This window comes from Phodopus roborovskii, unplaced genomic scaffold, assembly GCF_943737965.1.
Source record: "Phodopus roborovskii unplaced genomic scaffold, PHOROB, whole genome shotgun sequence".
NCBI lineage: Eukaryota > Metazoa > Chordata > Mammalia > Rodentia > Cricetidae > Phodopus > Phodopus roborovskii.
In genome coordinates, this window is record NW_026126558.1 from 6,661,366 (window position 1) to 6,687,882 (window position 26,517).

Consider the following 26,517-nt stretch of genomic DNA (forward strand, 5'->3'; position numbering starts at 1 on the left):
GGCAGCAGACATGGAGTGGCCTCACGCCTGGCGATGGTCCCAGTGCTGCGCCTGGTGGAGACTGGCTGTGTGCTTTATACCTGGGGCCACACCTGGGGAAAATCCAGCACTGCTTCCTCCTCTGGGTCTGTCCCTTTGCATCACAGAATTATCCAGGTAGGCCCTGAGCACAGCCGCTGGGCCCCATTCTGCCACACCCACCCTGTCAGAGATACTTAGGAGCCCCTTTGAAGCAACCTCTCTACCCAAGGGGACCCTACCCAGGAGAATGCCCACGAAGAGCCAGGGACCCTGACTGGGTGGGATACTCTGGAACTAGAAATTGGACTTTCAACCGAGCTGCCCTCAGCAGTTTGCTGCTTTGATTTGTGTCACTTTTGCTATTTGAACTCACTGACTTGGCTGTTGGCACTGGGGTCTTATATGACACTTCCTGCCCTGGGTCCATGAGGTCCAGTCTCTGAACCTGTGGCTGGACACCCAGGTTGTGCTTCTTAGTATCTTGTACCCCTCCCCTGTGTAGGCAGGGAAGATGGTAGCTAGGGAATGTCCTTGCTTTGTAGCAAGGGTCTTACAGGTTTTTAACAGTTACCTTTTATGTGGATGAGTGTTTTGTCTGCATGTGTGCCTGGTGCCCATGGAGGCCAGAGGAGGGCCTTGGATCACCTGGAACTGGAGTTACGTACAGCTGGTTGTAAGTGTGGGTGCTGGGAACAGAACCTGAGTTTTCTTCTACATCAGCCAGTACTTTTAACCTTCTCTCTAGTCCCTCTCCTAAGGCTTTATCCATGGTAAAAACCCTGGGGTGGGGAAAGTAAGCCCACCGGAAATGAGTGCAGTTACTGAAGGAAGCTTGTCTGAGCCTGGAACCACCTGAAGTGCCCCATTCCTCCACTGAATCCCATATAGCACAGCTGGCTAGGGTGGGCTGGGTACTGTGGGTGCTTTTATCTGAAAAGAGGACAAGTGGGAGCCAGATCTTGGGATGTTTTGAATGCCTAAGGTTTGGATGTCATCCTGGGAAGGCCCCTACCCTGGGTTCTGGCCACCTCCAAAGCAGAAGGGCCTGTCTGTCCTGGTTTTTGCCAGAGTCTAGGATATCCATCTGTGGGCAGGGACAGGGAGTGTAGCCACAGATCCTTCTTCAGCCTCCACACTTAGAAGCAGCATCAACCTGAGGACATGTGCTGTGGCTCAGCCCCAGAGCTGGGACAGTACATCAGGCTGCCCTGTGAGTGGCATCCCAAAGGGATGAAGGGACAGCTCACCAACTTGAAGGGCCTCCATGAGGGCAGTGTCATACTGCCAGCTGCTTGGGGTCAGTTGAGTCACTGGAGGCTGATTGTTGATGTCACCAGATTTGTGGAGCACCAGGCTGCTGGCCTGTTCCCAAGGCCTCTCAGAATCTGGTGTGGACACTCCAGCTCCTCTCTGCACATATGACAATGGCATATGAGACTGGCTAAGCACCCAAGGAAGGCCCTTCTGAAGTGTCCTTAAGGAGCCTGAAGCTGGCACTGAGATATTTTGTGCAAAGCCCAGCTGTAGCCCTTCCCTCACCTGACCTGCTCACCTCCAGCTTCTCCCTGGCACTTACATATGCCCAGCAACAAGCACGAAGACACCCACATATCAGCTGTGGCTGCAGACCTCCAGGCCCTTGAAGATCCTGGTAGACATGGGTGGGGATTCCTGGGCTACGATTTTTCTGCCTAACCAATGGGCACGACTCCCATAGCCTTTCTGCATTGTGAGTCTGTGAGTCACAAGACACAGGTGGGAAGGAGGTAGATTTTAAAGTGAAGGAAGAGCTGGGCCAGCTACATCCTGGAAGAGAGGGCTGGGTCAGTAGATTCCAGCCTCTTCTTGGGTTGGAGTCTTCTGTGTACAACCTGCCTAACAGCACCCAGTGCCCTGGGAAGAAGCAGAAGGAAAGCATGGGAAGAACAAGCCATGGTGTGTGTGTGTGAGAGGGGGGGGGAGAGGGGAGGGAAATGGTGAAACAAAAGGGAACGTCAGGGAGAAGGACCCGCTTCAGAGTGCCCCACTTTAGATCAGCCATCTGCCCCTCGAGTGCTCTCTCTCCCAGAGGGGCCATGTGACTCCTTAAGGAAAAGTCTCTGTCAAGGCAGTACCCAGAGGGAGGGAGGGAGTCCAACAATGTCCTCACCTTCCCCCTGTTCACCTTGTACCCTAGGCAGAAGAAAGGGACATGAACAGTGGCTTTGGAGGCATGTTAACTACAGCCCTGTTCACACTCTTCAAGGAGCTTCAGCTTACCCCACTTCCCAGGCAGGGAAACTGAGGCCCAGGCTGGCAGCAATTTACCCCAGGCTGTACAGCAAATGTGTTGGCAGAGCTGGGTTTTAGTCACGATGGGATCAGCCTTCTTGGTGTCTGGTTTACTCTAGCTGTTCCTGTTTCCACCTCTGCTTTACTGGTACAGATGAATTCTGAAGACGGAGGGAGGGCATTGGTGTGATTAGGTAGAGTCCATGGTCTCAGGAGGCAAGAGTTCCACTAGCTTGGGACTTCATGGGGGCTGAGCTGGCCCAGCAGTTAGTTCTAATGAGACTACTCGACCTCCTTTGCTAGGTCCTAAGGCTAGGATCTGTGGACTTGTGTGCTATGAGTTTTCCAAATGGAACCCAGCAGAGTTGACTAGGCCTCCTGCCTTGGTTCCTTGTTGGTCCTGTGCCTAGTTAATCTTATGCACAGATTCAATCCATTCTTCCCAGCCCTTGAAATGCAGAATACTTCTTGGCATACTGGCCTCTGAGCTCCTCTGTTCCATGGATATTCTGAGATGGCAGCAGGTCAAGCTTGGTCCCAGAATACGTTCTATAACCTTTGGTCTCAGTGCCCAGCTGTCTTCCCACTCAAAGCCTGTTTTAAATTTCATTTTAACCATTGGTGACTGGGTGGGCAGTCTGAGAGATCTGAACACAGCTCTCCTGGCAGACACTGCCTAGGGCTTTACGAGGACAGAGAGTGGGAGGCCAGAACACATTCTGTAGATGTTGGAGGCAGAAGGTAGGTAACCTTGCTCCTGAGGTTCATTTGTAAGTCCCAGGTTAGGCAACATTGGAAAAGCACCCAGGAAGGATGCTGAGCAGCCTGCCCACACCGTGCTTCAGTGGCCCCTATACAGATCCTGCCCTGGCTATCTGCAACAGGAAAGAGCGGGAGGCCTAGAGATATGTTTCCAAGGGGTCACAGGCAGGGTTTGCTGTTGGTTCATCTAGAGTTGCTAGGTGAGGTTGCACCTCTCCTGGATCTGGCTGTTCTTCTAACCCAGTAGCATTCCCAGTGCTAGAATGCTTACACTGGACTATCCTGGGTGAAGATCAGAGCTCAGTTACTGAGATAGCTTAGCTGGCAGAGAGCTTGCCTGGACAAGATGAAGGATCAGAGTTCAATCCTCAGAAGCCATGTAAATTGCTGCTTGTGCTGTGGAGGTAGAGACAGTTGATCACAAGGACTTAAGAGGCCAGCGAGTCCAGCCTAATTGGTGAGCTCCAGGCCAATGAGACCCTGTCTCAAAAGAGGTGTAAGATATTATTGAGAAAGACACCTGAGGTTGTCCTTTGCCCACCTTTGGACTTGGGGGCTTTGGGGCATGGCACTTCCTGGAAGGTGATGATAGAACAGGTAAGGTGGGCCTACCTACCATAAGACCAGGAGCATTTGCCTGGGACACACTGGTCTTGGCTTCGAGGGAGCTGTCTGCATTGGGTAGGCCTTAGTAAGTGCTCTTGTGAGAGTAGTGAATGCCACGGAGGATACTGGAATGTCCCAATCTTGTCCAGGCTTTTCATATCCTGGACCTAACACAAGCCTGGGTCAGGGCCAGGTGGTAATGTTCAAATCAAGAGTGACAAGTGGCATTATAGCTACCTCACTGCAAGGAGGTAGCTACCAACTCACTCCAAGAGAAGTCAGCCACAAGAGCCTGGCTGCCCTTCGTTCAACCATAGGATGGGAAAACTGATGTTTAAAACTCCAGTAATTTTAGATTCAAGCAGTCTGTGCCTGCTGGCTCCTGGCAGCTGGCAGGTATTATCTGCTCAGGTCTCTGCTGGAGTGCTTGGTCCACTTTGAGCTAAAGCATGGGTGCCCAGTGGGCAGGCATCCCAGGCCCACACAGACATCACCAGGACCAGAAACTGTTTATCAAAATATTTTATTTTAGGAGATCGCTCAAAAAAGACCCTCCACATTGGACAGACACCCCAACAATACCCTTGGCCTTATTTTATTATTTTTTTGTCTTTTCTGTTTTTTCCTTTTTAATCAACTAAAACAATTTGATGCTTAAAATAAAAGACAGGAAATGTTTCCAATCAGATTTTAGTCAAGAATATATATATACTTCTGATCTGGGGGAGGGGAGGGATGGTGCTGCCTGTAGTCCAGGAATATTCGGCTTTCTTTTCCTGTTCCCAGAATGGAGAGTCTGCTGGAAACACGAAGCCCAGGAGGCCACCTGGGAGAAATGAGGACGGAGGCAGAAGACTGTGATCCCAGCCCCTGTGTGCCTGAAGCTTTTAAGTTATACAGAGCTGGTGCTCCCTGTCTCAGTGATGATCTGTCCATCTGTCTGTGGAGACTCTATTCTGGAAGGAGCTGGTTCAGTCTGGTGGGGAGGCTGGGAGTCAGCGTCATCTTCATCTTGTGTGTGGCTTCTTTTCCAGCTGAGAAACTTTATTTTCTTTTTTAATTTTTAAAAAGAATCACAGCCAAAATAAGACATTAACTGGAAAATCCAAAATGGCTGCGCTTACCCTATTTTTTTTTTTTTTTTTTTTTTTTTTTTATATAAAATTTAAGAGTCTACTCCAGGGAGTGAGCTGGGCCCACTACACTTTCCCAGGGATCTTGGCCCGCTTCCGAGCGATGGCATCTTCAACAGCCTTGAGCTGTTTAAGGAGCTCCTCCCGCCGTGACAATGTGCTGGCTTTTCCTGACTTGGTGCCTGCAGCAGCAGTATCGGTGGCTTTGCCTGGCACGCTGGTGACCTTGCTGGAGCTCTTAGACTGGGGTGACAGTGGACGCTTCCTGTAGGGTTGAAAAAATGTAAGAGTAGATGGGTAAGAGCCTATCCTGGTGCGAGCACTCAGGGCTTCCCACTTCCTCTGTGGGGAGCCCACAGCCTCTCCTAGTCACCCTGCTATATGGCCACCCTGAGACTCAGTGCTTGTCTAGGGCTCTTTAACAAGGTCGGATTGAGCCTGAGGGATCTTAAGAGGAGTGGGTCTGGACTTCTGTCTCCCATCTGTTTGTCTGTTCTTCCAACAGCCTCCCATGTCTCCCACATTGTTGTGGACACAAGCAGGGACTTACCTGTCTGCTGGGGCAGCAGGGGCTTTAGTATTTTGACCTCTCTGCCTCTCTGGCTTCGGGGAGCCCATTCTTCCCCCTGATTTCCGGTCCCGAGAACCTGGCCAACAGGAGAGAGAGTGAAGCCACTGTTCTGTACTTGGGGCCATCAGAGGACCCAGGTCCAAAATGTCAAGGTGGCCAAGTGTGGTTTGCTATAATCTTAGTACTGGGAAGTAGAAGGAAGATCAGGAGTTGAATATTGTTCTTGGTTACATAGTGAGTTTAAGGTTAGCCTGGGCTATCATGAGGCCTGCTCAAAAAGTCAAAGTATTGGGTTGGCTGGCATCCTTTATTAAAAAACAAAAAACCAGGAGAAGCCCAGAAAACAGATAAGGCAGAAACAGCTCATGAAGCTGTGATGCAGGGCCTGGAGCTGGACCCAGCTATTATTATTTTTTTTTTGGGGGGGGGATGCTCAAGACAGGGTTTCTCTGTGTAGACCTGGCTGTCCTGGAATTTGCTGTAGAATAGGCTGGCTTCCAACTCACAAGAGGCCTCTGCCTCCTGACTGCTGGGATTAAAGGAGTAGGCCACCATCACTGGGTCCTGTTTCACGAGTACATTTTCTTTTCTTTAAAATAATTTATTTTTATTTTGTGTGCATTGATGTTTTGTCATGTCTGTGTGGGGATATTGGATCTTGGAGTTACAGATAGTTGTGAGCTGTCATGTGGGTAGCTGGGAACTGAACTCAGGTCCTCTGGAAAAGCAGTCAATGCTCTTAACCTCTGAGTCACCTCTCCAGTCCCCTGGAGTATACTTTCTAATGAGACCCTCCTTCAGCACACAGGTCTGAAAACATGAAGAGCAGCAGAGCTTGACAGTCTACAACTGGAAGCAAACTCAAGAGTGGAATGCTCTATTCTTTCAGTGGGAGACTGGCCCCCCAAGGCTTGGGGCTGGGCAGCAGAGAGTGGAGGGCAGAGCCTAAGCATGAACCAAGACAGGTGACCCAGTGTCCAAGGCTCTGATGCTGGGGAAAGAAGTCCCTTCAGGGTATAAAGCCTTAGGGTCATGGGCCCAGGAACCTGCCTGAAATGAGCTCCAGAACCTCAACTTATAGGAACTAACCTCCTTCACACCTGCTTCAGGGAGGAAACATGGCTTTTTGCTCTTCCTATCTAAGATGGCATCCCTCCATCTTTCCTGCTGGGCTTGAGATGGAGATCTGGGTGGGGTGGGGGTGGGGGGTGTCTCTCCAAGGTTCAACAATGACTCGGAGATATTGTGTTTCTCACATCCCAATGAGCCTAAGGTGTGCAGAGACACAATTTGATTGGTCTGGAGTGAGGGCTTCACTGACTTTTTGTTGGGAGTGCAGGCTAGTTTTTATGTCAGATTGTCACAAACTAGAATCGGTCTGAGAGGTGGGTACTTCAAATGAGAAAATGTCTAAAATCTGGCTGCAAGTAAGCCTGTGGGGGCATTTACTTAATAAGTAATTGATGTAGAAGGGCCCAGCCATTTTAGGTGGTGCTACTCCTGGGCTTATGGTTCTGGGTGCTATAAGAAAGCAAGTTGAGCAAGAGAGTAAGCAGCACCCCTCCACATCCTCTGTATCAGCTCCTGCCCACAAGGTTCCTGTCCTGACTTCCTTTCATGAGGAACAGCAATGTGGAAGTATAATCCAGTTGATCACAGCAATAATAACTCTGACTAAAACTTTAGGTGTTAGAACTTGCCCTGAAAGAGCAAATGCACTTGCATTCATTCACTTGTTGCCCTTAACTTTTGTTTAATGCTGTCTCATGTAGTCCAGGATGTCTTGTAACTGTAGTCAAGGATGACCTTGAACTTTTAATCCTTTTGCCTATACCTCTCAAGTGCTGAGATTATAGATGTACATATACCATTTATGTGGTGCTGGAGATCAAGTCCAGAGCTTTTGTGCAAGTATTCTACTAACTGAGCCACATAGCCCCTGCCCTCACTCTTACTGTATTGGAAGGGCTGTTCACCATTAACAAATTATGTATGTGTACTATCAGTAATTTTTTTCTGTGGTGCTGGGTCAATAAACACAGGGTCTTGTGCTCTACCACTGAGCTACATCCCCATACTATTATTTAAAATACAGACTTAAAAACTTTCTCATCATGCACAGTGGTACATACCTCTATAATCCCAGCACTTTGGAGGCTAAAACAGGAGGATCATAAGTTGCAGATAAGGGGGCTACAGAGAAAAACAATGTCTAAAAGCAAAACAAAATCCTAGCTGCAATTTCTAGTGCTATAGTATGGGCATCAGAACACCTGCAGTGGAGTTCTCAGGGTTTCTCCAGTTTTCAGAGCAGATGTAGCGTCAAGGCTCAGCTGCAGGTGGACCTTCTGGCTTATTTGTGGCATCCATGGCACATCTCAGGCCCTGGACCTAGGGAGGCTCACCTCGGTCTGGGGACAAGTTGGCCTTCTTGGCTGGAGGGCTCTGCCGGTCTTTGTCTGATGGCTCATAGCGCTTCCGGCTTCCTTTATCAGCCGCCTGGAACAGCACAGTACTGTGAGGGTGGCAGGGCCTGGGTGGTCATTAGGCAAGGACGAAGGTGGTGGTATACCTGAATGGTTCTTTGTTCCTATGGCCCTCTTTTTGCCCCCCCCCCCCCCAAAAAGCAGTTCTGTGACCCTTGTGACCATGTGATGGGGTCCTTTGTGCTGCACAGGGAAGTGCCTTACAGGACTCCAAAATGCCAGGCCTTGGCCCTTACAGACAGGTGTGGAGCTTTGCAGACAGAACCCAGGCTTGCCTGCCTGCTGTCCCACGGCTGCTGTGTGGGGAGCTAGCCAGGGAGCAGGCACAGGCACACATTATAATTCTGAGGTGCTAACCTTTGCACAGTGCTGATGCATGTTTGAGGTCACCTGGGCCTCTGTCAGCCCAGGGGCAGGGTGGAACCCCTAGCGCCCAGGCCCAGGTGCAGCAATACTGGCCTGTCCCCTTGGTCTCACCTTATTCAGCAGTGTCAGCTTTATCTCCTTGTGGGCAACAAAGGAGCCCTGCTGGGGCTGCCCTGGAGCTGTCTGCTGAGGTGCAGCTGACTGCTGGGAGGACTTCCCACCTGCTGGAGCTTTGGAGGACTTGGGTGGCTGTGTGGATGGATCCCGTTTCCGCTTTTCCTCTCTCACTCCGTCTTCTTTCTTAGATTTCCCTGTCAATGACAAACCCTCAGTCATGGATTCCTGTGCACACAGACAGTAAAACAGTCTGTTTAAGTTCATCTCTGAGACCCTGCCTACCTCTCTCCTTCTTGGTCTGAGCAGGGGTGGGGGATCGAGAGCTGGCTGAGGACACAGGACTGGCCAGGTCTGCATACATGTCTTCTGAGTCCACACTGTGCACTGAGCTGCTACTTGAGGTGGCGCTGGACACCGAGGAGACGCTGCTCACACTCAGAGACCTAGACACACAAGCACAGCTGTTCCCCAGCCTCAGGCTGACTGCAAGATGGCTGGGTGGATGGTAGTTGGGGAGGTGTCTCTATGGTTCATCTTTACCCAGTTTCCATATTTATGGAATGCACATCAAAAGAGTAAGAGATCTGGGGGGACTTTCAGAGGTACTATACAATGAAGGGACAGCTGTGTCATGAACTGAGGTCTACTTCACTAACCCAGGTGACCCTATGATGAGAAGGGAAATGTGACTGAGCCATACCAATGGTGATAAGGACACATTCCCCCGAAATGGTTTTCCTGTGTGGCTTTGGAGTCTGTCTTGGAACTAGCTCTGTAGACCAGGGTGGTCTCCAATTTAGAGATCCGCCTGCCTCCCAAGTGCTGGGATTAAAGGCATGTGCCACCACCACCCAGCTTAAGGACATGCTTTTAAAACTACTTTATGGTGTACAACAGCTACAATGTATGATCCCAGTAACTGGGGAGGGTAAGGCAGATCTGTGAGTTTCAGGGTAGCCAGGGCTTGGTAGTGAGACCCTATCGTAAACCACCAAAAGCAGCACAAAAAAAGGTGATGACAGCTGACAGGTGTGCTGGAGCCCCTACAGACCCAGCTTCCTGGGAAAACTTATTATGCCTGGAGTTCAAGCTCATCTAGGCAACAAAGGGAGTCTCCCAACCCAAACCCAAAACCCTGGAGCTCAGTGGCAGAATACTTGAGTAAAATGCAAGGTTCTGGGTTTCACCTTACTACCACCACCAAAAATAATCTGGATGACAGTAATTAAACAGTGACAGTTTCACTGTATGGCACAATAAACACAGGGCAGGGTTGTGGCCAGCAGGTGGGGAAGAATGGAGAGAGTAGACGGGGATTCAGTTTTGGCACAGTGCAGCATCACGACATGCCTATCACAAACACCAATCAGCTTTTCCTAAGGACATCAGGAGCCAGAATAGAGAAACAGAGGCAGGGAAAAGACAGAAGAGTCACATGTTTCCTAGCTTTAAAAACAAACGGGGCTGAAGAGATGACTTAGCAGAGGACCTCGTCTGAATTCCCAGGTTAGATGCTCTTGTCTAGTTAAGGAAGGCTATATTCACTGAGGAATCCCTAGCATGGTCGGTGAGAGGAAAAAAGGTCAACACGGAACAGGACCAAGCAACTAACCTGGATCGGGAACTGGAGCCACTGTAGCTGCTGCCACTGCCGCTACCACTGCCACTGAGTGTCCGCCTGCAACACAAGCAGCATAGTTCAACTCAGAGGCAGCCCTTGCTGAGGCAGAGCACACCAGGCGGGTCATGGGCCTGAGACGTGTTCCAGGTTGGGCCTCTGCTTCCTGGTAATGCTGCATCCACCTCCTAGGTTCCAGTTTTCATCAGCATCTACTCCCTGGCAGCACCAAGATAAGAAACCCATATGCTCACCTCCTGGGGGGAGTCCTCGTTTGCCGCTCCTTCCTCCTGGCTTCTCGAAGATCTCCTGGTTTGGCAGGCTCAGGGGCAGGAGCAGTAGTTTTGGTGGCCTGTGGTGGGGCTGGGGGTGGTGCTGGCTTCTTTACTGACTTCTCCCTGTGAGGCAGAGGCAGGGTCAAGGCAGGATAGGGCTAAGGTCCCTGCTCAATGCACCCACATCTCAGGGCTCTGCAGTTCAGACATGGCACGTGACTGCCAAGATCCATGCCACAGGGACCCAAGTCTAGGTGCTGAGCCCGTGCCTCCGCCCACCTCCTGGGAGCCTTTTCTGCTGCCCTTTGGAGGCTGCTTCATCTCTAGTCTAAACATGGGATGGGAAGAGATAGTAGAAGAGGCTGGAAGCCTTGGAGACCCCACCGAGGTAGAGCACCATAGCGACCTGAGGGGGCTCAGGACTCACCCTGCTTTCCCGGGAGGCGGGGCCGGCTCCCCCTTGGTTCTGACTGGAGGTCTGTGTGGGGAAGGTGTGGGAGACGGGGATGGGGACGAGGAGAAGGACCGGGACCTGGGGAACAAAGAGAGTGTGAGGAGGAAGTCTGGTGCTTGGTAGATTCCCTTACTGGCTGGAGCTGGCACATCCTTGGAAATGGTCCTAATCCACAGAGAACTTAGGCTCAAGCTTAGCTGTTCCACCATCTGACAAAATACACACTCAGGAGGACAGAGGGAAGGGCAGCGTGCAGCCTCAGGAGGGAATAGGTGCTTGTGTGCAGGAGTGGGTGCTTGTATGCACATGGTTTTGACTTAGCCAGGGGCCAAGTGGATGAATATGGCTGTGGCTAAGTGTGGGATCTGGAACACCTAGTAGCTGGGAGGTGGCAGAACTGGTGAGGGTCCCAAGCACTTGATTGGCAGGCAAAGGCACAGGCACAGAGGTCCCCAAGCAGTGACAGCATCACATAAGCAGGGAGTGTATAGCTGGGAGGAGATTATGACCAGATTATTTCCACACAAGTATCGGGTGTCAGCAAGGTAGACAAAGAGCCCAGGGAAAGGGGGCTGGGTCCAGGTGGAATTTCCAGGATGGAGTTCTGACAGTGAGGTCACACTTTCGTCAAGATGAGGAAAAGGATTGGGTTGGCCCATGTTGCCTATTCACACAGGATGCCCATTACTTCCAGCTGGGTGGTGCAAGCAGTGGGTAAGGCTCCTGTAGCATTCACTCTTGTGGCCTTACATTTGCTGCATCACATCATGGACAACTACTATGGGAGAACCAGAAAAAAGTACAACCCAAGGGATTCTCTAAGACAGTCTGCCATACTCTTCTCCCCTCTCAGCCTACTCTCCTGAGTACAGCTTTGGGAGGGGCTGCTACAGATGAGCTCAGAAATGATAGCTGCAGAGCCTGCAGGGACTCCACTCCAGGTCTCCTTCCTCACCTCAAAGGAGGGCAGCTAGACCTGCAGGTCTCTAGGATAGCGCCAAGGGAGGCTAAACTACTGAGAAAGGCATGCCTACTATGGTTTTTTAAGAAGTTTATGGTTGCCATTCGTTGGTGGTACACACCTTTAATCCCAGCACTTGGGAGGCAGAGGCAGGTGAATCTCTGAGTTCTAGGCCAGCCTGGTTTACAGAGCTAGTTCTAGGACAGGCTCCAAAACAATACAGAGAAACCCTGTCTTGAAAAACAAACACCTCATACTTCCTGGGTTTACCTGCAAGACCCTCACATGTCCTGCCTGCTATGGGACCCACTCAACAACATGCCTCCTGTGCTGGATTTACCAGGAAAGGTCAGAAACACACATGCAAAGTGAAACCTAGAGTTGTTCCCTCTCTACTCTGTTCCAGCTGCCACCTTGACCTGAGTGCTCCAACCTTAGGGCATGGGATAGGTACAGAGCCTTTTGTTTTTATTTCCTGTTACCTTCTGCCATATTGTCAGCTGCTTGCTCAGAGCAAAGATCACTTTTTCTCCACAGAGCCCAAAATTTCCAGTCTCATATTTTATAGTGCCCCACATGACCTTTATCTATCATAGAGGCTCCCATACGTTTTCCCTGTTGACCCCACCCTGAGGCCCGTGGCCACCCCTCCCCCACTTGCAGAAGGAACCTGCCAATGTTTGTGCTCCTGGCTTGTGCCAGCACACCTGTGGATGGCCTATACACACCTACAGAGAAAGGATACATTTTAAAAAATCCTGGTTGCCTACTATACTACAAGAGAAAATAGGTCTACATGCGATTTACTTCACACCCCACAAAAACATTAGTGAACATCACATGAAACAGCCTAAGCAACCTCTCAGAACTGCTTTCTAATCCCCTCTATCATCACATCTAAAGCAACACCAGCTGGATGTGATGGCATACTTCTTTATTTCCAGCACTTGGGAAGCAGAGACCAGGCCAGCTAAGGCAACACAGTGAGACCCTGTCCTCCAAAAGAATAAATCTCAAAATTTCCTTAAAAAAATAAATAAAAGCAAAACCATATGGGTTGCATGTCTTTATGTACACTAATTAATGACTAGGACAAAGATACCTCCACCCACACATCTGACCAGCTTTATTGAATGCCATGCCAAAGTTTTGACCCTTCTCAAGAGCATATAGTGATGTCAGTGCTAGGAGGGTACACAATGCAGCATCAGCTCAGTTCAGGGCTGGACCACTGAGCACCCTCCTGCCCCTCAAGCCAGCCTGACTGAGGAAAAGCACACCTTCCATTGACAGAGAGACCAAGCTGTCAGGTTTCCATGGGTCAGGTCAAGCTGAATGTGGAGTGTTATGTGCTGGTAGAATTTTGTCTATAAAGTTCTGGAAGTATCAATTTTCAGTGGGGAAAATTCAACAAAAGCTTGCTTGACCCTCCCAGGGCTTTCTAGGATGATGGAAGCATTGCATATTCACACCTGGACTCAAGAGACACCTTATAAATGCTGGATCTATGTCCAATATCTGCAGTAAACACTGACTGGCATCTCAGTTCAAACTGCTTCTTACTGTACAATTTACCAAAACCATTTTGGAAGCAAGCACCCAGGAACTCTACCATGTTTTAGAGAGAGAAACAGGTTCACTTGATCTGTCCAGAATGCCTGTCCTCACTGTACCTGCCAGGAGCTAAGTAGGCTGGGACGTACCTGGACCGGCTTCCTGAGAATGAGCTGTGTCTGGAAGAGCGGCTAGAATAGGAGCTGTAGGATGAGGATCGGGACCGGGACCGGGATGAGCCAGAGCCAGAGTAGGATGAAGACCGTGAAGATGACCTGTGGGCCAATGAACAGAGTAGAGGCAGTGAAAAGCTGACCTTTACTACTACCCACTGGGATGTGCTGAGCCACTGTTCTTTAATTAATTAATTTTTGTTTTTTTCCAGTGTTTCTCTGTGTAGCTTTGGAGCCTGTGCTGGAACTAGCTCTGTAGACCAGGCTGGCCTCAAACTTAGAGACCCACCTGCCTCTGCCTCCCGAGTGCTAGGATTAAAGGCATGCAGCACTGCGTCATGGCTGCCACTGTTCTTTAGGTGCAGTGAGACAGCATAGCTACAGAGAGACACGAGCACATTCACAAACATGTACAGCAACACAGTAAGACAGAGATAATCATGAGACATCTACAGATACACCACAGCACCATCACCCCAGAGTGGAACGTTGTAGACACCAGACTGGGGGAGGGGGTGCTGGGTGTAACCATGGTTACTGGGTAAGCCAGAGACTAGTGTAAGTGTTGGACACTGCTATGGTGTGAGTTTTCAAGTTGACCCTACTGTATCTGTCTACATACCCATACCTCTGGTTTCTATTAGTACTTCAGGTTCCTCCTAGACTTATCTGGAACTCCTTTCCTCAGGAAGGGAGTCATAGCTCTTATCACCCACCACTTACTTCATCATGTGTTTCACACTAGAGTTCATAGCCACTAAGCAAAATTCCAAGAAGCTGGGTGACCAGTCAATGGAGTGTGCAGTTCCGCTGTCAGCATCTAGTGTCCTTTCTACTGGATATGAGAGGCTTCTCCCCTACTTGAGTGAATGTATGACTCTGGTAGCTAGCCAGAATAGAGAATAGTCTAGTCTCTACACCACACTGCGTCACCCATTCTACTTACTTTTGTATATTCTGGGGGATGTGAAGTCTCACCAAAATTCTTGGTATCAGTTCCACCTAACCTAATGTCACACACACACACACAAACACACACACACACACACACACACACACACACACACACAAACGAACGAATGAACGAACGAGGTGGGAGGTGGGGGAGAACTGACACAGTAGAAATCAACAAGCCACTTGTCTTTGTAGGTCCTCTCAGTACCTGGAGGAATTGGAAGCAGAAGCTGATGAGGCAGAGGTTTTGCGACGCCTTCGTGCCCGGCTTGGGGAGACTGACACACCAAGTTTCTTCTTGGGAGACTTGGATCGGCGCCAAGGATCCTTCCACTCATCGGCTCGCTTCACCTGTGGCCCCACAGAGGTGGTCTCTTTCTTTGGTGGCTCAGCTTGACGGCTGGAAACACAGAGGGGTTCTCAATGCTCAGCTGCCACCCTTCCCCAGCAGTGCCACTTCAAGAAAGAGACTAGAAAGCCAGAACATTCAGTGAGTTTAGTTTAGGTATCTAACAAAGAGGCATCACAATACACCTAATCTCAGTTGGTTCCCTCCGGAAATTGTCTTAACCTTAGTGCCATTTCTAGCCCTCACCCCCAAAGCATCCCCATTTTTTGTTAAGTCTAATAGAAAGTACTTTTAGGGGGTACCATTATTTATTTCTATTTTTCTGACTGTACTGTCAGACAGGGATGGAGTCTAGCTGGTTCAAACATGCTTATTTCCAGTGTTGGCACACAATAGGTATGCAATATTCGTGAAATCAAAGCAATAAAAACCATCATGTTTTCAAAATGCCTGTTAACTAAAAAGTTTACAAGTCTATGCCTTAAGCATTTTCTTTACATTTAGAGTCTGGTTTAACTGAAGCCAGGGAATTTCTTGATGCACAGAAAGAATGAGTACCCTAGGTTCTCTTCTTAACAGCACTGGCCTCAAGTGCCCAGAGAGGCTACAGTAAAGGGTATTACTACCACCATGGAAATAAAAACCCTGCCTATTTAGTTACCAGCCAATGGCAGGTACCAGGACTATTACTTGCTGAGGGGTCCAGGTGAGAGCAACACCCAGTGCTGAAGCCTATCCCACAAGACAAATGAAATCCAGATTGTGCCAGTTATCTCAGTCCCAACCCCAGAAGCTAATGCCCCAGGTATAACCGGCGCTGTCTATAAAGAAATGCAGGAAGTAGCCAGGTGTTGGTGGCGCACACTTTTGATCCCATCACTCGGGAGGCAGGTGGATCTCTGTGACTTTGAGACCAGCTTGGTCTACAAGAGCTAGTTCCAGGACAGTCTCCAAAGCCACAGAGAAACCCTGTTTCAAAAAACCAAAACCAAAACCAAACAAACAAAAAAAGATATTTAAGAGGTTAGCTTAGTGGTAGAATGCTTTCCTAGCATGTATGTACCATGAGTTCAATTGCCAAAAAAGAAAGTAAAGGTATTGGAAGTTTAAAAAGCCAAAGGATGCAGGTAATAGGTGATAATCTGGGGAAGGATGGGGGTGGTGGTGGTGGGGGTGTGTGAGCTTTTGATCCTCAGTCAGGGATACAAATAATCAAGGTCAAATGAGAGGCTATGGGGATGAAACGATGGGAAATGCTAATGGCTTTAGACAGAGGTATCCAACGTAAGCCCCTTAGTGGTAGATCTTTGGGAGGAATGAACCATCATTAATTGTTATAAAGGATTCATTATCAAATTCACTATCAAATTCACCCAAGAAAAACGTTCATATAACATTTAGAGGAAAAAGCTGCAAGACTGACGTGCCCACCACTGTCAACAAGTTTAGCGACAGAGAACATCTATGACCACCAAGTTCATGCATCAAGGCAGTCAAGCTTTTGAGCTGATGAGATCAACACCGCCCAGATAGCTCATGAGTTGTGTGCTCTGAGTGGTGATGGTCCACACCTGGAATCTGCAGGGACAACCGACATAGGCTGTTATCTTTGCTTCCCAAGACACTCTGAGAAAACTGTGTTGAACCCTCCTCTTATTGGGGGATAACCACCCAGATAACCATCAGACCTAGAAAGTCAGGCAGAACACAAAACCACAGGAGGCTACACCTCTCCAAAGGTGCCCCCAAAGCCCATTCACTGCGTGTGGCCTATTGCAGGGCTGCAGTATGCACCAAAGGGAGGAATGCTGATCAGGAACTACAGCAGGAAGTTGCTGGACAAGGACAAACTTGCCATTTACAGATTTTTTTTTTTTTTTTAAAGAGGGGAAAAAAATAACGGCACAGGTGAGCTCTGACCTTGACCTTCTGGTCGGCTCAGCACCCTCTTATCTCCCTGCAGCACAGTGACACATTCAAGGCTACTGGAGCCTCTTCAGGATAAGGGTCAGCTGTGCTGCCCCAGTCAATGCTGAGGCTGGCAGCACACAGGCCAGGGGTGGCACAAGGAAGTAAACTGCCGATGAGCAAAGTAGCCACCCATGTGTCTGGGAACTCCAACCTGGACAACTGCCAAGTCTGGGGTCAAAGAATAAAGAGCAATAAATGGAAAGTCACTTCTAAAATCAGGAGGGTTAAATATCTAATAAAGGCAGGAAGAGAGAACTCACAGCATGTGGGTTCTTCCCTTCATTCTTCCCTCCTACCTCAATCTGCCAACACCCAAGGAGCATGCACTTTGGCATATCTCCCAGGAAACTGTACAGATTTCCCCAGGGCTGTCCCATCTGGTCACAGTGCAAACGTTGTGCCCTCATCTCAGTGGGTGGTACCCACTGCATCTCTTCAAGCCCACATAATCATGTGTTTTCCACCACACACGAACTACTTCTATTGGCAAAAAAAAAAAAAAAAAAAAACAAACCATCTGGGCTCAGTAATTGGTTCTTCCCTCTGGAAGGTCCCCAGGAATGAAAGTCCTATGTATTTCCCACCCTGGTTTACATCTTATGAAATGGCCCTCTTCCCAAAGTTGACACTTACTGTTTGGTCCTCTCTTCTAAACCCACATATATAACACCAGACACCAGGAATGTCAATATTTCTTACTAACACTTCTCCACCCTGTGTCCTAAAGACACAGAAGGCTAACATATGCCAACTGATCGAGACATCAACAAAACCCAGGGCAGGTAGGGCATGGTGGTACATGCCTTTATTCCTAGCATTCTGGAGGTAGGACAGGCAGAACCACACAGTGAAGCACTATCTCAAAAAATCAAAACCAAAATAAACCAAACAAACAGAAATACAAGAGCAAAATCCTGTCTGTGTGGTTGGTTCACTTAGCTCAAATCACTGACTAACTGACCAAACTAGGAGGCCCAAGTCCAATCTTGAACTGTTAGTGCTGGACTGAAGCAAAGTTTTCTTACAATCTACCACTTTGACTCCTAATGTGAAAATGTATTTGACTATACTCATTAACCAGTGAACCCAGAGACACAGAACTGGTAACAAATAACAACAAAGTAGTCCAGTCCTAAACCCATGTGTTGTGGGATGGGTAGAAAGAATGACAAAGTAGCTGAGCACAACTGCACATGACCAGAATCCCAGAAGTTGTGAAACCGAGACAGGAAGGATCATAAGTTCAAGGCTGAGTTACAAAGACAAAAAAATAAAAGTCATTTATATTGTTTTAAGTGCTTGGCAAGACTAACTACAATGCATTTTGACACATTTTGACATTTACAATGTTCTCTACACTGCCTTTGACTTTTTATTTTTCCACTCCCCACCCCTGCTACCTTGCAGAGAATACAGAAGAGGAGGATACACTGATGGGAGATGTTATTCTGTAAATGTTTCTTATTAGTTAATGAATAAAGTACAGTTGGCAAATAGGAAGGCAAGATAGGTGGGACTAGGAGACAAGGAGGATTCTGGGAGATGTAGTAGGAGATTCAAGATGTAGAGACTTTAGGGAAGAAGGTCCAGACCCTCTCTCTGGTAAGATAAGACCAAATGGAAACACTTAGATTAATAGAAATGGGTTAATATTTAAGACAGAGCTAGCCAATAAGAAATGCTAGTAACAGGCCAACAGCTTTATATCCATTACAGCATCTCTGTGTGTTATTTGGGGCTGACATGGCTGTGGGAGTAGGCTGGTGGAAAAACTGCTTGTAACAATACACTTTGATGTGACAGCACCATGGGCTGAGGGGTTCAGGAAAAATGGAGAAAGTGGCTTGTTTGGAAAATGGTCTGGCAGGTCCTCAAACAGTTACTAGATGATACAGCAGCTCCTCCCACAGTTAACCAAGAAAAAAAAAAAAAAAAAAAAAAAAAAAAAAAAAAAAAAAAAAACCACATTCACATACAAAAGTGTACACAAATGTTCACATCTACAGCTTTCAAAAAGTGCCAATAACCCAATGTCCTCCAACAAATAGGAAAAGCAACTAAGGCACAGCCATAGTGCTTTCTGCAAATGCTTCTACACCCATACCAAGTCTACACAGGCAGGCTGTTCAGGGAAGGAAGGAGCTGCTGCTTCAAGAGCTTACGAAGATGCCACAGGGCAAGATATGTTGATAGATGGGAACTGGGGTGGTCTACCTTGGTGGCTGTGGGGACCGGGGCTTCGGCTTCTCCTTGTCCTTCTCCCGGTCTTTGTCCCTGTCGCGGTCTCGGTGCTGCCGATCCTTCTCGTCTCGCTTGGCTCGCTCTCTCTCCCACTCTTCTTTCCTCCGCTGCCGCTCCTTGTCCCGCTCTCGCTCTCGCTCTCGTTCACGCTCCCTCTGCCTGCGCTCACGCTCTCGGTCACGCTCCCGTTCCCGCTCTCGTTCTCGTTGTCTGTTCTCTCGTTCTCGTTCCCTCTCCCGTTCCTGGGTTAAAAAGCCAAAACAAATATAGATGTTGAATTAAACACCATTTGGTAGAAATGCAGAGAAAACAGGGATCGGTAGGAGGATGCTCTCAGGAGGCCATTTTACTCCCAAGTATCTCTTTAAAACAAGTTATCTGTGTCTGACAGCAAAAGCCTGCAAGTAGGAGACATAGGCAGAATCTCAAATTCAAGGCAAGCCTGGGTCAAGTGAGAGCCTCTCTGAAAGCCACTAGCATAGTATGTCCAAAGTTTTAATTCCCAGTACCACAAGATATAATCAACACATACACACTAGAAAATACATCTTAAAAACAGGAATGCATTCAACTTAAGAGTGAGGTTACCCCAACCAAATAAATCCAGAACTTTGCCAACACCAGCCTGGTATGAACTCTACCACAGGCCCTCCCATAGGCGACCAGCTCATTCTTAGGACGGATGTTTTAATGGCTGTTCATGTGGACAGGTCCCACAACATGGTGCTTCATGAACAATGCCTCAAAGGAAGTGTGCACCTCCTAATGCAATACCCCACTGCTGATTTGTTTTCCTGCTTCAGTAGTCAACATTAAAACCTAAGAAGTTCAATCCCAGCATAGCTGACAGGCTCTGGGCCTTTGGAAACCTCAGGAGACACCATGCAAACTCCTGTGCCATTTCTACTACCCGTGTCACTAGACACAACAGAGAACAAGTATCTGTACCCTGTATCCTACATTCAGGAGGAAGCTGTAGGGTTAGGGTTCTGGGCTGTGGGGTAGTCTGCACACCTATGGGCTCCTGGGGCAGCCGCCACCTTTTGGTACTGTGACAGCTCAGGGCTGATGTATGAACCACAGCACATAACTGCTCAAGGGCTCTTAATAAGCCTTTCCTAGAGCAGACTTTCCATGCAGGCTGACAGTGAAGTAGCAAAGGGCAATCTGGAACACACAGATCTTTATACACACTAGGTTCTAGGGAGTCTTCACCAGACCAATATGGCAAGGTCAGGGCACATCCTTAACCAACAGGCTAGATGGACAAGAATGGTGCTACAATACTCAGGAGATTTCTAAGAGCAACAAACTCATAAGGGTGACACATTCGCCTGAAAACTGACGTTCAAACCTTACAAGCAAATCTTAGACAACCATGGCAAAAACAATAATTCTAAAAAAGGCCACTAGACATTAGACTATCACAAGCTTAGCCAGTGGCTCTCCATATGACTATCGTGGGCTCAAATTCAGGACTGTGGTTCAATACATTTTGTTAATTGAATAAGCTCACAGGAAATACACCACAGGAAGGGTTGACTGCTGCCAGGTGAGGAAACACACCCCACTGTTTGTATGGCTAAGGCAGGAGAATTATGAATTTGAGGCTAGCTTAAGGTACATAGTTAGACCCCATCTTGGGGAAGAGGAGTTTTAACATGTGGATCATACTTACACGATAGTTGTGATACGGTTCTGCTTCTGTATACTGCACCCTAAAATTTTCATACTGTCCACCACGCCAAAAGCGCTCTATATCATAGTCATAATAAGGATCTGCATAAGGCTCAAGTCTGAAAAAAGAGCCAAAAAGAAAATGGTATCATTTAAGAATGCAAGAGCAAAAATTCTACATAAAACACAAGCTAACAGAATCTAACCCTACATGATGACACCATGATCAAGTGATATCTACAGCTAAGAACACAAGGCTGTCAGCATTAGGATATCCACTATCACTGTACATATCAGTCAATCTGGAGAAAAAAAGCCCTGGGATTATCCATAGGTGAAAACAAAGACAAACCTCTTGCATCCATTTCTAGAGAAAACAATCAACAAAACAGGAATATGAATTTGTATTTTCTCAATGAGATAAAAACATATTCTTAAAAGAACTTTAAGGGTGGTCAGATTGGCTCAAATGGTGAAACACTTGCTGCACAAGCCTGATGATTTGAGTTTGGACCAACAAAACCATAAACATTAATTCCATAAAGCTGTCCTCTGACCCCCCCCACATGGCACTCTAGCGCGCATGCACGCACGCACGCGCGCACACGCACACACGCGCACACACACACCACAACAACAGCAGCATCTTTAAAAGCAAAGCTAGAGAGCAATATCCTGAGCATAAGGATACTGTGGGACCCATGACCAACAGCCAGTATGTGCAGGCACTGATGGCAAGATTGGCAAGAGGAACCGAGAGGTGAGAACACAGCGAAACTGTCTCCATTTGCCATCCTGTGACACTACACCTAAACAGGTCACGACAGAGCCAATTCACACAACTGTCTACCCACTCACCTACATAAGACACAAGGACGAAAGCCTAACATGGAAACCTATGTCCTCACATACAGCTCACCAGCTAATGAGGAGGCAGTATGCATAGAACCCATTAACAACAGCAGAAAGAAGGTGCTTGGGAATGATACATACTCAACCAGAAATGCAGATCTTATTCCAGAAAGTCACAAAGAGGCAACTAAGTGAGAAGCATGACAGGGTACTCATCACTATGCTGATTCATCCTGTAATGGGATACAAGCATATCCCAAGTAAAAACCAATGAGTATATTTATGAGCTAGGTAGATAAAGATGACTGCGTGGTTCACATGAGAAAGAGACATAAACCCAGCCAAGGAAACTCCACAACAGAGAAGACACACCTGAAAGAGCTCCACAATTATATGTACTTCATTTAGTGCAGGAGGAAAGCAGGCCTGGGGATACACATAAGGTGGCATCTCTCAATGTTCCACTGAACAATGTGGATACCTGACTACTCTTACTTCAAAATCCTGCCACTATACTGGTGAGAAAGTTTACAAATTAGGGAAGGTATGCAATTAACTAACTAAAGGTAGAATAAATGTAACACTAACTAAAGTCACCATTTATAAGCTACTTACTTTTAGAATTCTCATTCAGTATTTCTGAACTTGGTGATGCAAACCACAAATTACAAAGCTATGCCATACACCAAAATTTAGCTCTTTACCCTCCTAGCAGATTCCCATCAGGGAACGCACGGAACCAGCACCTGCCCTATCCAATGAAGAAAAGAGTTCCAAGGTAGCCCAGAGTGTGTGTGTGTATACATGTGTGTGCATGTTGGGAGGTAATCATAGGCAGCTGTGGCTAGGCAATGGTGCTGGTGCACAACTACTTATTCCTTCTTTCCATACATTTTACCACCAAGTAGCCAGACATTGCAGATAAGGACTGTAGAGAAGTGTTCCCACAAGACTAAGACAGTGATTCAACTGGATCACAGCATAAATTATAACTCATCTTCATGTCCTAAGGCCCCACCTTGTACCCTTAGCAGACAGAAATGTGGTTCATCACCTTCCCAATAAGGCTAGGAGTCCTCCATGAAGAATTAGAGTAGCCCCTTCAGTACTCCTGGATCAGACATTAGTCCTCAGCACCACATAACTCCTCAATTGAGGATTTTTTGTTCCTTTTGTAAGACAGAGTTTCTCTGTGTGGCTCTAGCTGTCCTGGAACTCTCTCTGAAGACCAGGCTGACCTCAAATTCAAGAGATCCATCTGCCTCTGCCTCCCTAGTGCTGGGATTAACGGTGTGCACTACCACTCCCAGTTCTGTTGAGATTTTTTAAAAAACCAGCATTAAATGTCTGAGGAGAGGACTGAAGAGGTAGCTCAGTGGTTTAAGAGCACTTGCTTGCCGTTTTCCCAGAGGACATGAGTTTGGTTCTCAGTTCTCATGCTGGCCAGCACTTAACAACATGCAACTCCAGCTCTAAATACAATGAATGCCCTCTTTTGGCCTCCATGGATACACACACACAAACAAACTTCAAACAAACAAACAAACAAACAAACTTATTCCCAAAGTAACCAAGGAAGAGATGAAGAGATAAAGGCAAAGACTGAGCCTGTAGGAACTTTGGGAGTGCATGCACCCCAGAGGCAGCCTTAAGCATCTCCTCCACAGAAGCCAGAGTGGTAGAGATAGTGCCCTAGGGACCTGTGTATGGGTACTACTGACAGTGCATGAATGGTTCAGGGCAAGCAGAGAATTCCTTACGTTGTGTCTCTAACATCTCTTGGAACTCTAGAATTCCAATCTCGAAAAACTTCGTTTTCCTTGTCAAACTCCCGGTCATCTTCACCAATGGTTACTGTGAACCTTTTTTCTTCAAAGTCAGGCTCCTGCTCTTTCCGAATGGTTGCTTTTTTTAAAACCTAGCCCCAAAAGAAGATAGACATCAGTGTGAAATGAAGACCTCCAAAACCACTGGGAGGAGCACAGGGAACCTGAGACCTGTAACAAAGCATAACACCAGTCCCAAAGGGTGTGGGCAAACACACGACTTCAGTCTTCTCCTACAGGCCTTAGAGGAGACTGGTCTACAAAGGTCTGCTGTGACTTACTTGCACAAATGAACATACAGGACTAGCAGAGGGCCCCAGAAGGCATGTAAGCAAGGCTTTTATTTCAGTCTCCCTGAAGAGAGAACAACCTGGGCACCAATAAAACAAGGCTGGGTGTCAGCAGACATCTGTGCAAGGTGGGTATTGGGAGCCATAGTGGGCAGCAAAGGGAGGCTTGAGATAGCCAGTAAGAGCAGATACTAGGTCTCAGGGGAGCAGAGACATTTGCCTTTTGGGCTGTGTCCAGGGAGGGTCTCTGGTCTACTGAGATTTGCCTGTGACTGGGCCTGCCATGCATAGATGGCTAAATATTATTTTTTTCCTTCTCTATTAAAGGAAGCCCAGAAATGTTCTCATAGCTTCTATGGCTTCACTGAGTTTCCACACACTCTCTGGATCAAAGCTATGCCAGTTCTGCCAGGCCTACTAGAGAGGCTACCACTATACTTTTCCTTCCAGAGTGCACTGAACTCTTACCTCCTTTGCATGCCTGAGTCCTCGTTCCCAAGCACTCTCTGTTGGGGGTTCTGGAGGGGGTGGAGGCAAAATTTCATCAACTACTGGAGCACCCTATTAAAAAACGAGAAGAGAAATATTGAAGTACTTAAAAACCGATTAAGATATAGGGCAAACACAACTAGATGATGGGACAGACTTAGTAGACTTCCTAGAAAGGCCTTACCCTCTCATTGGAGCAGATGGGAGGGGAGGAGTGGGGGGAGGGGGGAGGGGGAACTGGGATTGGAATGTAAAAATGCAAAAAAAAAAAAAAAAAAATATATATATATATATGGCAAAACATTTAAAAGACAAGTCAGCCTGCTACACACAACTAGCTTTCCTGCCCAATCACCCACATGCCCTGGAACATCCAACACTACTCCTACACAAGCACAAGAAGCCTGAACAGGCGCTCCTTGACTCTTCGGTACACATTTGTCTTCAGCCCAAGATTCAGACAGAACTCAGGTATCCCATCTGGTAGCAACTAAAGAGTTCACGCACCCAAGGGTTGGCAGGCATCAATGGGTGAGGTCCAAGAGGCGGGGCACCGTTGGGTGGAAAAGGTTCAGTTTTGGTGATGAGGGAGTAGTTTCCCTTGTCATTCACTCCAGGGTGTATAAACCTACAGTTCATTCCCCAGGTGCAGTTCCCTAGGGAAACAAAAGTCCAGTGAGAAAAGATGTCAAGAGCCAAACTGTTGGAGCGCAGCAGCTGGATGCTTACTGACAACTTAGGAAGCACCCACCAACCTATTCTTGTTCCCACAGGTCACTGGGCCTCTGTCTGGAGAGCCTGTGACCAGTAACAGCCCAGCCTACCTCTCCCTCTACATACACAAGTATCCCACAGTCCTACATAGGTGAGTAGGGCAGGTCTGGGCCAATGGGTCAGTCAGGTACTTCTATGAAATACCATTCACTTGATTAGAGTCCCTGGGCTCCCAGGGCCTATTCACAGTCACTTTGAAGATTCTATATTCATGGATTCACCACCCACAGATCAAAAATATTCTTTGTGTTGCACTGAACATGTAGAGACATTTTTATGTCTCCACTCCTTAAACAATACAGTATAAAAAAGACTTATTTACACCATATCAAGGATTATAAATCACCTAGAGAGGGCTTAAATTACAGGAGGTTATGTGTTATACCATCTTGTAAATAGGGACTTGGACACCCTCAGATATGGCATCCAAGGACATTCTGGATCCAATCTCCCATGAATACCATGGCACAACTGGGCATATCAACCTTCTGAGCACATATTAAAGCAAAGAAGCCGGCATCTGTAGAGCAAAGGGCAGAGGCAACACTAGAGCCTCCAGGGAGCTTTAGTGGGTGCCTGAACATTTACTTTTACTCATGTTGAGGTAGCAATAAATGGAAGGCACAAATATTACCAGATCTCTGTTGATTCTATCCAAGGGTGGCCCTCTCCAAACCACTTCAGGAATATTTCTGGTCCTTAAAAAATGTGTGCTAAAGGGGGCCTAGAGAGATGACTCAGTGGTTAAGAGCACTGGCTGTTCTTCCAAAGGACCTGGGTTCAATTCCCAACACCTACATGGCAGATTACAACTGTCTATAACTCCAGTTCCAGAGGATCTGACACCTTCACACAGACACATTACAGAATGCTAATGCACATAAAATAAAAATAAATAAATCATTTAAAACAAAGTATGTGTGATAAATTAAGCTACTTATTATATGAAATCAACCAAAATACAATTGAGCATTTACACATACAGTCCTATGTATACACCACTAGAAGCATCTAAGATTTAAATACACTTCCTAGCTTAACACACATACTCTTAATTAAAGACTATATTCAATCTGAAACATTTCAGTTGAACATTTTTGCTAACAAATCTTTTATGCAATTAAGTACAAATAATCACTTAATACCAAGAAAAAAAAAAAAAGGCAAGTTTCATCTATAAATACCATGACTACTGAAGCCTGAGTTAAAACCAACGCAACACTAAGAGCATGCTGACATAAAGCACAAAATACATTCAAAATTGTTTACCTGCAAACACAAAAATGGTATTTTTTTTTCATTCCTGAAAGTATTTAATGATTCACATGTAAGTTAAATGATGTTGGAAGCTTCACTGTACTGGGATCTGGAACTTTGAGCTCTGGAGCTTCAGGGAATGACTATTGCAGCCAGGCATCTTCTTCACACCACCCACTTCTTCACAATCAACTCTCCACATCATGCACTCCTCAACCTTGTTTATGTAACTAAAATGTAACAAAAGGGGAACTGGAGAGATGGCCCAGCTATTATGAACACTGGCTGCTCTTCCAGAGGTCCTGAGTTAAATTCCCAACAAACCACATGACGACTCAAAAACATTTGTAATGAGATCTGGCGCCCTCTTCTGGCATGCAGGCACATATGCAGGCAGAACAGTATATACATAATAAATAAACCTTAAAAAAGGAACAAAACCTCATTATAGAAAAGTCAGAAAATACAA

The 26,517-nt window shown here is 47.2% G+C and overlaps 1 protein-coding gene across 4 annotated transcripts in view; it reads right to left on the reverse strand.

The window, feature by feature from the left end:
• Positions 1–4,167: 4,167 nt before the first annotated feature.
• The window catches only part of Zc3h18 (zinc finger CCCH-type containing 18), a 40,030-nt gene continuing 17,680 nt past the window's right edge, over positions 4,168–26,517 (reverse strand). For 3 of the 4 annotated variants that reach the window (XM_051201688.1, XM_051201686.1, XM_051201687.1), the window contains 15 exons: positions 24,525–24,673; positions 23,997–24,089; positions 23,173–23,330; positions 20,562–20,679; positions 18,857–19,125; positions 14,531–14,722; positions 13,345–13,470; positions 10,654–10,758; positions 10,206–10,349; positions 9,946–10,011; positions 8,616–8,776; positions 8,328–8,527; positions 7,770–7,863; positions 5,344–5,440; positions 4,168–5,058 (listed from right to left, as the gene is read on the reverse strand). In XM_051201688.1, the coding sequence (XP_051057645.1) occupies positions 4,860–5,058; positions 5,344–5,440; positions 7,770–7,863; positions 8,328–8,527; positions 8,616–8,776; positions 9,946–10,011; positions 10,206–10,349; positions 10,654–10,758; positions 13,345–13,470; positions 14,531–14,722; positions 18,857–19,125; positions 20,562–20,679; positions 23,173–23,330; positions 23,997–24,089; positions 24,525–24,673 (2,171 nt within the window). In that variant the 3' untranslated portion in view covers positions 4,168–4,859. The remainder of the gene's footprint in view (positions 5,059–5,343; positions 5,441–7,769; positions 7,864–8,327; positions 8,528–8,615; positions 8,777–9,945; positions 10,012–10,205; positions 10,350–10,653; positions 10,759–13,344; positions 13,471–14,530; positions 14,723–18,856; positions 19,126–20,561; positions 20,680–23,172; positions 23,331–23,996; positions 24,090–24,524; positions 24,674–26,517) is intronic. The other variant, XM_051201690.1, reaches the window with a different exon arrangement.